General features: G+C 31.9%; 1 protein-coding gene and 1 long non-coding RNA gene across 5 annotated transcripts in view; one reads left to right on the top strand and one right to left on the bottom strand.

The window, feature by feature from the left end:
* Positions 1 to 1,820: 1,820 nt before the first annotated feature.
* Positions 1,821 to 16,170, bottom strand: part of LOC141486424 (uncharacterized) — a 186,191-nt gene continuing 171,841 nt past the window's right edge. Inside the window, exons 4-7 of one of the 2 annotated variants that reach the window (XR_012467828.1) lie at positions 6,202 to 6,704; positions 5,936 to 6,112; positions 2,149 to 5,779; positions 1,821 to 2,093 (exon numbers count right to left, since the gene is read on the bottom strand). This is a non-coding gene — a long non-coding RNA (uncharacterized lncRNA). Of the gene's footprint in view, positions 2,094 to 2,148; positions 5,780 to 5,935; positions 6,705 to 16,170 lie in introns of both variants that reach the window. The other variant, XR_012467827.1, reaches the window with a different exon arrangement.
* The window catches only part of pbl (epithelial cell transforming 2 pebble), a 27,225-nt gene continuing 14,591 nt past the window's right edge, over positions 3,537 to 16,170 (top strand). The window contains exons 1-7 of one of the 3 annotated variants that reach the window (XM_023159542.2): positions 3,537 to 3,678; positions 3,828 to 4,171; positions 5,500 to 5,712; positions 6,461 to 6,604; positions 10,525 to 11,352; positions 14,436 to 14,567; positions 14,625 to 14,972. In XM_023159542.2, coding sequence (XP_023015310.2) covers positions 3,597 to 3,678; positions 3,828 to 4,171; positions 5,500 to 5,712; positions 6,461 to 6,604; positions 10,525 to 11,352; positions 14,436 to 14,567; positions 14,625 to 14,972 — 2,091 coding nt within the window. In that variant the 5' untranslated portion in view covers positions 3,537 to 3,596. Of the gene's footprint in view, positions 3,679 to 3,827; positions 4,172 to 5,499; positions 5,713 to 6,460; positions 6,605 to 8,666; positions 8,686 to 10,524; positions 11,353 to 14,435; positions 14,568 to 14,624; positions 14,973 to 16,170 lie in introns of those variants that run through there. The other 2 variants (XM_023159543.2, XM_074184367.1) reach the window with 2 other exon arrangements.

Here is a 16,170-nt window from a genome sequence, read left to right as displayed (position 1 = left end):
ACCAAAACGGAAATCATATTCTTTGTGTGGTGTACGTCAGTTGTTAAGTGAGCAATAACAACATCGGTTGCACAAGAATAACTCTATAGTATACAAACTGAACATTGAGCATAAAGCTTTTTAATCTGTTGATCACATGATGAATATGACCTATGACACACATATGAAAAACATATTTTTCATTTACATTAATGATTTTTCGTAATTATAGAATTCGTCAGCATAAATTATTGAAAAAACATAATATCGGTCCACAAAAACCCCTAGATACCAATTTTGAAAGCAATCACATAATAATATCAAACCTCAATCGTAATTATAAATACTCATGATTTCTAATCGAAAATTCTTTATATCGGACCTCATAAACCGTACCGCTTGTTCATCAAATCAGAGAATAAATCACAAATTTCTTCATCTGGTTATATGAAGCAAAGTTCAGTGCTTTCAAAATTAACATTTATCATTGTTATGAATTAGTTCATTTGAAATAATTTAATTTCAACCCAGTAAACCACGCGCTCTATTATAAAGCCATACATGAATAAAAATCTAGTAGGTGGTAGTAAAACTGGCCTCATTTCCATAATCATTAATTCAAAATCAGATTTCCTGTAAGAATTATCTAAACAGAATACATTTTCACCTGAAACGATTTATTTTATAAATATATAATATCCCTCCGATTATCAACTGAGCCAACCGCCATTGTTTTATGGTCCAACTTACTTCAAATGTAAACAAACTCACCATAACCCCTCATTACCCGCCACCCCCCCTTACCGATAAGTTGTACAGAAAAGGATAGTACGATACCCGTTTCAAAACATGTATTGTATTGGTATAGACATGGCAACTCTATGTCTTATTACTACTCTGAGATACAAACATTATTCACAGATGGCAGCTGACACTGATGACAAATACACAGAGTTGCCAACATAGACCAGTCATGTAGGCAAAGAGGACAACTTCGGAATGAAACATAATGAGCTGTAAACTCGTATACACCTTCATTTTGGAGTTCTTAAAGTTGTCTCAAAAGTCTCATATAATCTCGTGTCTGCGATGGAAATTATTCAAGGTCATAAGTCGCTAAAATCAGTTTTTCACGATTATTTCGTTTTCTACAGCTCCATAATGTTAACAGTAATGAAAAAAATTGTATATCATAAAATTTCCGACAAATTTCGTTCAAAATTTTTTTTTCAAAGGCCTGACCGTTTTTAAGATAGAGGGCAGATAAGCCGCAGCGCTCAGTCAGTAATGCAATGTCAACCGTAAATCTCAGTCAATAATACCGTTTATAAAATTGTTGAATTAATGAAATATTGTTGACAATAAATAATTTGTATTATTTATCAGTTAATACATTATGATTAATAACAATTTGCATAAATCATATTTGAAAATAGTGGTGGATGGTGGATTTCATCTGCATCGCCTCGTACGGAGTAAAGGCGATACTTCTTCAGTAGTTCTAGATGAATACGTTAAGTATTTAAAAAAACATTATCGTTCAAAAACTACTGTTGTTTTTGACGAATACTCAGACTACACTAAAAACACAAAAGCGATGGAACAACTAACAAGAACAGCTTCTCTTTCGAAATTTTGTGAAATTTGTTTCGACGAAACAATGCTTGTGCCAATTAGTCAAGATAAGTTTTGGTCAAATCGATCTGATAAAAACACTTTTTGATATAGTCACTGAAAAGTTAGAGACTGTAAATACTATAACAAAACAAGCAAGAGATGATGCTGATGTACTTATCATAGAAATAGCTATGGAAGAATCCAAACATGGGAGGACTCCTGTCACCATTAGAGAAAACATATATTTGCTCGTTATTTTAATTGGACATACTCAACTACTTCAAGGAGATTTTTTTAAAGTTGGAAAGTGCAATGTCAAATCATAAATCTATTCCTCAAAAAGTTTTGACATATATCTCCTTTCCAAAAAACATAAATTATTTTTATATGCTTTTAGTGATTGTGACACAACTTCCGTGGTGTATAAAAAAAGGGGGAAAACTTTCATCCAATATCTAGAAAAACTCATGAATTTCGACCAACTGGCTCAATTTTTTCTGAAAGAAGATTGTCCTGTACAGCAATTATACAAAAATGAATTACACATCTTACTAGCGATATATATAATGCTCCTAATTCTGAGGACAATATCGATTATCTTCAATACACTCATTTCGTAAAATCAACAAAACTTTATAAACCAATCCAGTTGTCCAGTCTTCCACCGACAGGTGCAGCAGTGAAAACTGTTTTTCGTGACCTTTGACCATGAATAACTTTTGAAGCAGACATGAGATTTCATGAGACTTTTGAGACAATTTTAAGAACACCAAAATGAAGGTGTGTACGAATCTTAGACAAGGAAAGATATATCTAAGATACGAGTTGACAGCTTAGTATCTCTCATTTCGAATTGAAACTCATATTATGACTCGACTAACACGAAAAAAATACATGTGTTCCAATTCGAATTCTTATTCGATATAGTCTATAATTTTTAAAGCAGTGATCAGTAGAAAATGTTTTTGAATGTACTCCTAACTGGGAGCTATTATGGGTTATGATTTCTGGTCTAGAACAAACATGTTAAAATCAATAGAGAATTGTTTTATGCTTATCGTTGTTAATGCTACTCCTTTACTTTTTACTTATACGGGAATAGTACTTCTTTTCTATACAATATATAATTTGCGAAATTATTTACTGATTATTTATAATTCAAGACGATAGCTCTAATAAATCTGCTGTTCTGTAATGAAACAGAATAATATATAAACGGATCACCAATGATTTCTCCCTGGGTTATCCAGCCAGGTACTTCTGATAGAAGTTTGGCTAAAATTTACTTCTGAATTTCATGTTATTGATATTACTTCTCACTTTTGAGGGAATATCATGTAATACTCAGAGTATCAAAACGGCTCTGTTTCTTTGACAACACTATTGTGTTAACAAGTAGAATAACCGAACGCATCGTGGTTTACCTGTAATTGAATCATTGAATCAGTTACCATTGTTTACTTTATTTAACCGTTACAGAAGCGTGGGTGATTCATTAGTTTACTAACGAAATGGAAGAGACCGAAAAATGTGATTAATTTTGGATTTAAATGTATCATTTTGTTCTCATAGAAATTTTCAACCCACGCACATATGCTATATTTGTCTTTTTCCAATTAATTACATTTCAAACATATCACTATTGACGTGGAGATAAATTTAGAAAAAAATCAAAAAGAGTTGTTAAAAATTATATTCTAGTACCTGACGGTTGACGTCTCAGAAAGCCGTTGAAACGTCGAATTGTCCCGAACATTCCGAATGTTAAAAATCAACCAATGAGAATGCCAAATTAGTCTTCAAAGTTACGGAGATGAATTTTTTGTTCCAAACAAAGTAAAAACACTAAAAAATGTGGTTAAAGTGGTTGAAAGTGGTGAAGTTTGGTTGTGTTTACGAAAGTGGGATTTGTTGATGTTTTTCAAATATTCATTAGTGGAAAATACAGTAGTTTGTTATAGATTTTTATTGATGTTGTAACCAAAAGTGTCTTCGCCAAAATGGACGAAGTTAAAGCTCGCATTCGGCCCCAAGGCTCAGTATGTAGTGATTCCAATGGTGATGACACTTCTAAAAATGACTGTAAGTTTTGAACCTCTGTAGAATTTACTGCTTCAACAGTAGCCTCTTTAATATAGGTTATGTTGAATTTTCAAGGTTGACTCTGAACAAGAATTTGAAAATTCACATGACCACATATCATTTACTAATGTTTTCATTTGATTTATTAGTGTCTTCCAACCTGGACTCAAGATTGTGTTTAGTTGGTAACTTGTCCAAAGATTTGAAACTGCGTTCAGTGGCTGAGACATTTGGTATACCTGTGGTGACTTCGAAAGATGGACAAGAATTTGCTCAAGATGATAGTTGTCACACGATATTTGTATTGGAAAACTTCGAAGGAGATGTATTCAATAGATTGAATAAGTTGAGACTGCCCCTTTTGGGTCCTCCTGCCCTCCAACAGCTGGCTGCCAGGAAAGAAAAACTTCCTGATAACACTAGGCCCCTCTACACTCTAGCGATGACAGGAGTTGTTGTTTGTTTTATGGGATTTAGAAATAAGGACGAACTGGTAAGTTATGAACTTACATGTAGCAAAACATGTAGCATGTAGCACTGGATTCGGTTCATAAGTGTCCTATAATTTTCAATACTCCATTTTGAACCTAACAAATAAAATATAGTGGGGTTATTCTGCTGAAAAGCTACAGAAATAAATATAGACGGCTACAACAATATGAAAATGCAATGTTATATCTACAAATCCTATGTAGTACAAATAACAGCTTCTAGCAGATCTACAAAATTAGTAGAATTACGTTGCAGGACTGCTATTCTTGATTTTAATAGAAATGCTTCGTGGAGATAATTTATGAAACTTATGAAGCCGTTTCCTCGAAATTAGTTTTCAAGTATCACTAAGGCCAAATTCTACACGAGGCAGCTGATTTATTTTTGGATAATGAAATCGTCAGTATAATTTAAGTTTCATTTTAGTCATGATATTTTTTCTGCTAATTTAAAATAATTTTTTTCATCATTTCAATTGGTGTTCAATCAACACAAATACTTTTGTAAAACAAGGATGTGATTCCTTAACTCAACAGGAAAATAACATTTCATTTTGAAGAAACAAATAAAATAATTAAATGAAGTTATGCAAAAAATGAAGAATAAAAAAAATTATGGAGTGGATAACAGTACATTTAAAATATATATTATCATCAACATCGTCAAAAATTGTTTGAAAGTTTTGGTTGGTTTCCGGGTTTTGCCGTGGTCTTCTTTGGTTATAATCTCCAAACGTTTCAACTGCAGTCATCTTAAGTGGCGTGGTTAAAGTACTCTTTTTGACGTGTCAACTGACATGCCAATTGCAGTTGAAACGTTTGGAGATTATAACCAAAGAAGACCATGGCAAAACCCGGAAACCAACCAAGACAAGCCTACATTCCTATAACTGTTGAAAGATTAGTAAAAATCAATGAACTATCTGCCAATTAATATTCCCATTGTAGCACAATTGACCTTGAAGATGAAGTGAGGGATACAGTATTTTTCTTTCTGCTGATGGCAGATGATGATATTCTGGACCGTTTTGGGTCCCTTTTTCGTATGTTAACATCATTGGACTAAATGAATTAAGTATTATATAGATCCCAAAAGACTGAGTAAAACTTAATACTGATATAATGAAAGTCAAGTAGTAGTATGATGCGAATCTCATTGAAAAATGCCTATTTTTGAATGTGAAATGCCAGGTAAACTACTTGGTAAAAGATATAAAGTCTTTATAAATGACATTGTGGTTAGCATCTTCAGGACTGTTCTGAAATACAATAACAAATTCAAAATATCATTTGAAATTGTTACATTCATTTAAATTATTTTCTGTTTCAGACAATGTTGGTACCCTTAATTCACCACATGGGTGGATCGATAAGAAAAGACATGTCAGCCAAAGTTACTCATCTGATAGCCAACAGCTGTGGGGGTGAAAAATATCAGTATGCAGTTACGTTTCGGTTACCTGTGATGAATCTTCAGTGGGTCCACTCTAGTTGGAAGCGGAGGCACGAATTGGATTTTGTAGCCACTTTGGATACATTTGTGGTTTGTTATTTTCATTTTTTTATTGCAGGCCCAATGCCAATGCTGATATTACATACATGTGGTTCTTCTAAAAAAAAGTTGTCTTTAGAAAAACATAAATCTAATAATATAATTCTCAGTTCAGAAACCAAAAACACTTTTTCCTGTTCAGTTTTTACTCTAAACATTTGTTATGCAATTGAATCAGATATCATGCACAGGATTGCTACACAATTTGACTTACATGGAACACTGTCATCCTCAATGGCTACATCTGATGTTTCGGGATAAGACATTTACCTTATTGCCTCTTCAGCAAAAATCTGGATAACATTACAGTATATAGCACTCAATCCATTCATAAAATTACCTTACGTCGTCACTAATGAGTTAAATCTACTCATGTCATCGATGACAGTACCTAAGGCATAAATGTTGACTTCATCACCAAAATTCAAGAAATGGAAATGTGGCTTGATCTGTATCATGTGACATTGATGATTGTATTACCTGTATTTTCAATAAAAGATGAATTGTTCATTAGAAATATGTGTATTGAAAGGATAATTTTACATTCTTGCATTTGAAAATTCAATCAACTGGCACTGTCAAGTGCCAAGTGGCATTTGTTACAGAACAAGCAGAGCCTATGTTATGTGAGTCTTTGTGAATCTGAAAGAGGAGAATATATTCTGATTTTCTCGAAAGATTTAATTTTTCATGTTTGAAAAAAAAATAGTATGTTTAAGTTAAACTCATCTTTTTTCAGGCTGAACACAAATTGAAGCCATTCCATGGTGCCAAAGTATGTTTTGTAGGTTTCGATGAAAAAGAAGAAAATCATATGGTCGAGGTGCTTTTGTCGAATGGTGGAATAGTCACGACCCTTGATGATCCGAATTGTACCCATGTGGTGAGTATTTAGTCGTTGATAGTTATATAATTTGGCTGCTTGTAACTCATCTGTTCTAACTCATTGCCATCATTGCGGGATTGGTTTATTTATTGTGTTTCTGCAAATAGATCTTCATAAAACATTTTTTGAAAGCATTCTAAACAATAGGAAATTCATCCATTAAAAAAATAAGAATGCTACGTGGTGGTGTATTGAGCATATAAAGTCCTTTGTGCGTTCTGAAATAAATATATAAATACAACACATAGGTTTTATTTTGATTTCAATAAGGGATGGAGTTCTATAAATAATTTCTTCAATGTAATTGACAAAACTCAAACTCCAGAGACAAAATAGTTGCATAGAGTAAAATCACTGTTACAAAGTCGGTATGCGTGAAGGAAGAATTTATGAACTAGTCAATTCAAACAAACTGTTTTGTGTTTGTGGAAGGACTATATACTTTCTATATATTTTTGTAGTGTTGATCTTATATTCTATTTTTTTATTATCTATAGAATTGTCTATTATTAATAAAGAATATCTCTAAAGTTGAAAATAAGTGTTCACTTCAAGAGTTTTCATACATTAGTTCAAATTATTGTTCAGTATGTATGAAGTAATAAAAGGGTGAGAATTGATAGGAGTTGAATTATATTTATTTTCATTAACAAATATTAATTTTCATGTATTGCTTCATTTATTTATTCGATTAATATATAAGTAAGTGAATCCTGTAAATGAATCTTCATACCATAATTGGATTCTTAGAAATGGCAAATTGGGATTTGACAGTAATGTTGAATTTTGTTGTGATCTCAAATTATTTGATCATCTTAATATGTCTCAAAATTGGGAGATTTTCTCAAAATGGGGGAGTTTGGGACTGTGCTGGCTATAAGTGATATTTTCATATATCGTCACCATGAAAATATACAACGCAGAGAAGTTTCTTATTAACAGACTATCATATTTCATATTGTGAAATTTTCACTAAACTGTTCACAAAACCGCAACACTTGTTCACTACCCAGTGTTGAACACCTGAAGAAATTATTTTAAACTCACTTATTGAATTTTTTGTGAACTGTTACCTGAAAATTCCACAATACGATTAATACTTTATGGATTTTCATTAAGTATCGGCAGGTTTTATCACTAACAGACCTTCATTAGAGCAAAAATAATAGAGAAACTTGATACCAAATGTCATTTGGTACGTGCCAAAATTGATAATTTGCTGAAAAATTGAAAATTGCATAATCTCAACGAATTTTGAAGAAAATTTCAAAAAGTTTTTTCTCTTGGAATTTTGTGACTATTATAAAATATCATCAAATTAGGACGAGTTTTTTTGTATTTTTGACATAATATTCTGGACAATATTTGTTTTCCCTTTTCTAAAATTAAAAATCTTTCAAATAAATAACATATGACATGTTAATGCCTTCGAATAGCTATTTATACAACTTGCAAAACAAAAAACATTATATCTAAATGAAAACATACCCCATTTGAAGAACTACCTCTGTCGCCTTTAGCAATTCCACGAGGGAACTTGAAAATTGCTTTTGAAGTTGATAAAGATGTCTATTCAAAGTCTACAGAGAGTATGTTTTCATTCAAAATTCATATATTTTTTTTGTTTTCAAATGTAAAGGCAAGTTATATTTTATTTATTTGAAAAATATTTTCCGCGAAAATAATTTGGGACATTCAAATCTTTCATCTTTGGTATTCTTTTCTTGAATTGATGAAAGGTTTATATTTTGAAACCATAATGCTGAATTGAAACTGTATCATTAAATATATCCAAGTATGATTGATATATAATTCCAGTTTTATATTTTAAGTGCTTGATAAATAACAATATGAGATTTTCCAGTTACTCAAAATTTTAATACCACATAATTCCCGTGGTTTCCAACTTCAGGAATTTATGGCCAATGCAAAATAAATATTCAGTTCCTATCTCACTCAGATAACACATTAATTGATATATCAACAGTACTCCCCATTAAAATACGTTTGTTGCACCCATGAAAGTTACTATTTCTTCTTTTATTCATTTTGTGTATGTGTTTTACTTTTATACTTAGGTGAGTATTTTGATTGATTTTTCTTTCTTGTTATTTGTTGGTTTAATATGCTTTCAGATATTGATCAGTCTGTCTGTCAGTGTCACTCTTGATTGAAAGTTTAACATTAACATGGTAACATAACTTTTATCGAGTTTTCATTCGTCATCAGTTATATTGATTTTAAAAGATTTTATTTCATTTCAATAAAATACTATTTTGGTAAGAAGTATGGAACTACTATAGAAATCTTGTCAATCATTTTTGAGTGTAACCCAGTCACATAAGCAAAAATGCTGTTGTAACCCAGTTACATCAGCAAAAATGCTGTTGTAACCCAGTTACATCAGCAAAAATTCTGTTGTAACCCAGTTACATCAGCAAAAATGCTGTTGTAACCCAGTTACATCAGCAAAAATTCTGATGTTACCTGCCAGAAATCATTGTAACTTTCAATAGATAGTATTTGTGATGTTACAATAGAAAAGTGAGGCTAGGCGACTGACCTGTTTCTTCTATGAATAGGAAAGTGATTTAACAAACATTCACAAACAGTAAATCATTTAATAACAATTATACCCTTGAAACTTTATTAACTACTGTTGAGTAGTAAATCTAGTAAAAAAAGTTTCGATATTGAATATTAGAGTTTTGTACATCCAGTGTCTTGAGTTTTATGTGATTTGAAATCTATAAGAAATGAATGGGAGACAAAATATTGAAAAACTAAAAATAATAGAACCAAAATATTCAGATGACTTTAATAAAAAGGGAAATAATATTTAAAAAACAAAAAAAATAAAAATAATTTCTAAAGAAAACAAATTATTGTGACCTTATGGAAATGAATATATAAATGAGTTGATCAAGTAAAATGTCACCAATATACAAACAGTAAAAATAAATGAAAAATTGAAAGATATGTTGAAAATATGACAAAGAAAACAATTTCTATTATTAGTTTTCATAAGTTCCTAATTTTTTTTTATAGTTTTCAGGGTGAGTTTGTTATGTAAATTAAAATTAAATTTTTCATTCAATAGCATAAGATCTGTAGTACTGAGAAATTTTCATTTTTGGAGATAGTTTGGAAAGTACTAAATATATAATTCCATTTAGGAGAATATAGTGTTGTTTTATTTAAGAATTACATGTATTTTATATCACCTTTTAATTTAAAGTGTATGAATTGAATCTTTTGATAGATTCTCTTCAAATATAAAACTAATAGGATTGAATGTTGTGGTACTATCCGACTTGTTGTTTTTAAAACTGATCTGGAGTCAACAATTTGATAAGAAAACTTATATAATTTCATAGAATGATTTAGTATGCATATAGTGTGTAAAATATGCCATAAAGCCATTTATTTAGAATTATTCCCTCGAATCCAAATGGGACATTCAAAACTGATCATCATATTGAAAAAATTAAATTTTATGTAGGATTTTATGTGGATCTTGTAAAGATTCTGAATATCTTTTAGGTAGACTATTTACAAGATACTGAAGAATGCATTTAATGAAATTACCTTTTCCATACACTGTGATAAACGTTATAATTATCTATTTTTAATTGTCAAAACGTTCATCTGAAACTGTGTTTTCATAGTTCTGGTGTGTAAACAAAATAATTTTGTGATATTGTGGATAGTGTCAACAGATAATACTTATAGAGTGTGTAGTCAAAACAAAAACTAACAAACAGATTGAAAATAACTTAATCGATTCGACAGACTGAAAGAAGGGAAATCGCAGTATTGTAAACTAAATTTAATTTGAACATTACCATGTGAATTTGATGCACAGACAAACTGATCACTATTACAGTACAGTAAACTTGCACGGTCATGGGTTTTAGGTAATGGAAAATGCAGAAGTCTACACACTAGAAGCTGCTAGCGCACCACTCTCCCCTACCGCCAAGACAACCTCATCTGAAATATTCCCGCAAGAAACCCCTCCAAACAAAACTCCCCGAACTCCTCTCCACCAAAATGGTGTCAATCATAACCTCAATCTGAGCTATTGTTTCAAAGCGAGTCAAAGCATTGCGTGCTTGGAAACTCTGCACGAGCATTCTCGTGATGACATCGGTGTCAACTTCAGTAATAGGAACAGCACTTGTTTCGAGCAGTCATTAAACTCTAACCAAACTCCTCATAAGCGTAAGAGGAAGTTTGCTTCTCCCGAACAGCCAAGCATATTGGCTAAAAGGAAACGGGATAAGAGCTATAGTGAGCGCAAAAAAAAAGTTTCAGAGTTTTTCAAGACGCCCATTAACTATTTTTCTAACCGTAGGCGTACCATTGACGCATCGAGTTTCAATCAGAGTTTGAACGAGAGCGTTATATCTAGCTCGGGAATCTTTAACGTAGATACCATTCAGAATTTGAGTTCATATAACGAAAACGATGCAACTCCTAGAGGTGTAGCGAAATGCGCGAAGAAAAATTTATTTTCTCGAACGTTCAGTTCCTCTAAGTTCGGTAGAAAATCTAGAAAAAATCCGGATCTGAACGCTACGAAGTTATCGTTCGGTGAACCGAGTGATATTGACGGTAGAGAGAAATTGAACGCCAGCTGTTTTCCTGATATATCCCTGAATCCCATTACCACTAACACTTGTGAGCTTAGCAGCGAATATGGCAGGGCGAAGAGGAGAATTTCTGCTGTGTCTGCTGTTGCGGTACTAACTTCATTTCATTCTCTGTCCTCTTTGTTGTTTGGTAGTAAAAATTTCCTTTTCCAGTGTATTTTTGAAGTATTCGTTATGGTAGAAGTAGTTGAATAATTCATTGTGAGCCATATAGAAACTAACGACTTTGAAAATTTTATGAATTAAACACAATTCTGAAGTCACAAAAAAGTTGCACTTGATGTAAAACAATATATATGTATTATTTGAAGCAACATTTTTGAAATATGAATTTGTGTAGTTTAATAGACCCAACAAAAGAGGTGGTTTTCTATACAGGGAGACGATTTTAGAAACTTTTCACTATTAATATCTTACTTTCATGAATTAATGCGCTTCACCACAACCCAGTTATCTTATCACAAGAGACAGGCTAACTCACAACCAATAAACGTCAAAATTGCACTCTTTTAGGAAATTAATTCAGCTAACTAAATATTCAAATGATCAGAAATTCATAATTCATACTTGTTGATAACACACTCTTTTAGAAAACTAATTTTCACTATTTCAAATAACTCACTAACCAATAGTGTGGCAGGTGGCTTTCATGATAATTCATCGTTCTCAAAAGAATGGCTGGAACTTATGGTGATGAGTTGGCGTGTTTATGTTAATCTTAAGGATTATGATTGGTTATGAGAGGGAGATACGAAAAGTAGATGTCACTCTTTCTCTTTTCAGTTGCAGTGGTTTTCAAATTATCACTTATATAATTTAAAATTATTGTATCGAGTCTCGATTTTTTTTATAATAACTCATTTATTTTTATTAAATACTATATTTTTACATTGTTACAGCTGTAATTTTAGTCAGAACATTTTATTTTACTACTATGAATAGGTCAGTGTGACATTTCTTTTTAATGAAATAAATTCAAATCAAGATGTAGGTTGTAGGTATGTTCTTGGTTTGGTGGAAAAATTTTGCAAAACTAGTAAAACTGTAGATATCAAGAGCTGTCTGAGGATAATTTCGTGAAACCATTTATTAACTAGTTTATGCATCCCTAATATTTTGTCAAATATCTATTTTAGCGATGAACGTTTATTTTGTCTGAATGAAGATGTAAAAAACAAAATAATCCCTATTGGACTGACGAAAATCAACCATATTTATTGAGAAGATACAAATGAACACAAGAGTTACTATTTGGGATTGTAATTTTCTGAAAAATCATTATTGGTTCTTTATTTGTTGAAGAAAACCTAAATAAATGTTACTTAATTTGTTCAAAAGAATTTTTGATAGTGTAATAACTCTCGAAATCAGAACTTGAATTGATACGTGAGGTAATTTAGTTTTTCAAGAAGATATCTTCCATTTCTAATAAGATGGTGTTTCACTTTCATATATTTTTTCCGGTTTGGCAGTGGTAAAACCAGAGATTCTTAGATAGATTGATAGAAGAAGAGCAGTTGAATGATCTCCAAGATCACCGTTTTTAACACCCTAGACAGTTGGGAAGAGCTACTTGCTGGTTAATATCTGGTGAAGTTTTGAGAAATGTTGGGGATGAGTTCTAGAAATGGAATTTATGACCATTCAGAGCACAATAGACTACACTTGAAACAATTCATGACTATGAATATTTTGTCAGAAATTTAAAGTTACCAAAAATTTACAGTTTTTCAAAGAACTGTGCCACTAACATTCCAACAATTTTTAGTAAAAGGAGGCGTTTCAATAATTTTTGTTTTAGAGAAGAGAAAAAATTCTGTGTGGAATATATTTTAAAATGTGTCTTTATGACTACTACTTATTCGAACGAGGTGGTTGCTGTTGATAGTCATATTTGAAAGAAATATTTTAATATCAGAATTAACAAAAATTAATCTCATAACTACTAAAAAATTTAATGAAAAACTACCTTAATTCAACGTTGTTAGGAAAATTAGAAATTTTTTCTTTTAAACAAACTTTTGGAAGTTTGAAGACCACCACTTACAAATTTTCACCCTTTTTTTGTATTGTATTGCATTGTCTTTATTGAAATCAAATATTGAATAAGAAAAGTAATTAATATGAGCAGCCAATATTAAGTTTATGAAAAGGTATTCAAAATCAAAATATAAATTCAAAGGAATAATGAAATATTGAAAAAGAAAACATGAATAAAATAATTAATATGAGCAAACAGTCAAATGTGAAGTTATCCTGATTGGATATTAAAAACATTTAGATGGCTCTGGCTATATGAAAAATCATATATTCCTGTACTTTCAAATTATTTCATCAAATACCTGTATTTTTAAGAAAACTATCTTTATTCATACTGGTTAATTTTTTTTCGTTGGACATTTATGCATGTTACAATTTTTTTTTATTTATACATTTACATCTAAATCTGCTGTTTCTTCTTTTCTTCTAATCTTGGAACTGTACTTTAACAGTATTGGCATGCAAATTTTTAAAAATTGTTATTGTATTTTGTATGTGAAAATAATATTTTGATAGGAATAAAATAGAAAAAAAAATTAACACATACAATAGAAATAACTCTTGGATTAACCCAAATGTTCGTAGATGACTTCCCAACTTCAGGGTATCATTGACATAAGTTTTTTTATGAAAAAATCCAAAGCAGAAATCAGTAGTCACTAGTAAAATTAGTTTTAAGTAAAACCATATGTTTACTATTGATAAATCACCAAAATTGGAATTTGATAAATGATTAGCCAAAAGGTTTTATGCACAGAAGAGTTGATTATACATAATTTCTAAAGAATAATAATAATGAACGTTTTTTAAAAATTGAACCCTTGAAAACCGATTGGGTTGTTCAATCCCTTGAAAGGAAATTTTTACTACCTCATTTCAGAATTGCATACATATCACATAAATTTGTTGCGTGTTGTGCAATTCTGTTGGATGTTTTTTCGAGAAGCATCTAAGGAAAATTTCTCTATAGAAATGTGATTCACTGTCTCAATGCTGTTTGTTTTATATATCATTAAATGCTTTTCGAAAATATATACTATTGATTAGGAGAACCTGACTACACCTAGAAACATTTTATTCGAAAGGTTTAAAACTATGCTTTTTTTTACATTCTAAATTTCTCCATAATTTAGGTGGTGGACGATGCGTCAGGCGTGGAGAGACCAGACGGACCTCCTAGAGCATGGGTTGTTAAAGCAGAATGGTTCTGGACGTCGGTCCAGAAAGAAATCAGTCTTCTCGAGAAGGAGTTCCTCTACGACGATGTAAGTGTATTCAATAATTTCTTATATTTTTGGTATATTTCATTTTGTACTTTCCAGCGAGGTGAACAAGGCCTTTCCCCCGTCGGTAGAAGGGATTCTCTCGTTCCCACCCCTAGCAGCGGTAGCAGAAGAAAGAGAAAACGTCTCCACGAAACTCTCTCATCCCTCGTTCAACCCCAGTCCCCCGCCCTGCATAAAAGGAGGTCGTCGATTAGCGATGCCGGTTTGTTGTCTGTTTCCGGATCATTTCTCGACTGCACCACGAGTCCTAACAAGGAGATACTGGAAGTAACAGAACCTTTGGCTGAAACTCCCAGAAAGGGGTTGACTCAGCGGCATCAGGTTTTTCTGGAGTTGTTGCAGACAGAGAGTAACTATGTGGATATATTGCATACTATCATGACCGTAAGTGATTTCATCATCAGCTTTTATTCCACTTGCTTTGAATGTATTCAGGTCATTTTGGGTCAAGTTTCGCAACTGAATTGAGCTGAAAGTTTGCATACACATTCAGTTTGAATGACAATGCACGGTTAGCTAAGTGACGTCATTTTACATCAAACATGGCGGACCGCCCAAAATGGCGGACACGTTTTTTATGCACCCCCATGACATGGGCTCAAACGGAAAGGTTTCCTGAAAAGAATACAAAAAATAATAACACGTCACTCTAAATCCAATGTGGCGGACCACACATGATGCAGAATAATTTTTTATTAGGTTAAATTGAAACGTGCTAAAAGAACTTGCAATGATAATAGAATCTCTTCTACTGACAATAAAGTGAAAGAATCCTGGAAAATCATCAAGGAAGCTCTGAATGGTTATACTGGCAATGCCATACCTCGTCTACAAAGTGCTGAAGGTGGAGACATTCTTTCTGATAATTTTGCTATATGCAACCTTTGAACAAGTTATCAAAAAATTTTGTAAGTAAAAATCGTCTGGTATTGATGAAATTCCTGGTCATGGTATTAAAAAGGTTGCCAATGTGATTTCTGAGCCTTTGACTCATATAGTTCAACTCCACTTTCATTGAGGGGAGGTTTCCTGATATACTGAAAATGTCAAAGGTTTTGCCAATATACAAAAATAAGGGCTCTCGATCTGACTGTGCATCTTACAGGCCTATATCGCTACTTAGTCAGTTTTCTAAGATTATTGAATACTGTTTCTATCAAAGATTATATGATTACTTTGAATCATTCAGATTATTTTCTTCTAGTCAGAATGATTATAGAAGAAATTAATCTACAGATGGTGCAATTGGTCAACTCATTAAACATTCGCTGGAAATCTTGGAAAACAAACAGCAGACTTTATGATTATTTTTTGATTTGAGCAAAGCCTATGACCTTGTTGACCATAACATACTGTTACACAAATTGCAGTTTTATGGTATACGTGGCTCTGCATTGAATTGGATTGGATCTTACCTGACTCATCATAGTCAGCTGGTCTGTGTGAATGGAATGAATTCTGAAAGAAAATGTATATCAGGAGGGGTACATCAAGGCTCTGTTTTCGGACCCATTCTATTTTTTGTTTTTATAAATGATCTTCTGAAATTTTGTCCAAAAGCTTCCATTACTGTTTTTTTGCG

The sequence above is a fragment of the Leptinotarsa decemlineata genome, unplaced genomic scaffold (genome assembly GCF_025532065.1).
Source record: "Leptinotarsa decemlineata unplaced genomic scaffold, Ldec_3_MD MMD2_tig00026354_RagTag_RagTag, whole genome shotgun sequence".
NCBI lineage: Eukaryota > Metazoa > Arthropoda > Insecta > Coleoptera > Chrysomelidae > Leptinotarsa > Leptinotarsa decemlineata.
The sequence above is the reverse complement of the archived record's forward strand: the minus strand, read 5'-3'. Positions and strand labels throughout refer to the sequence as shown.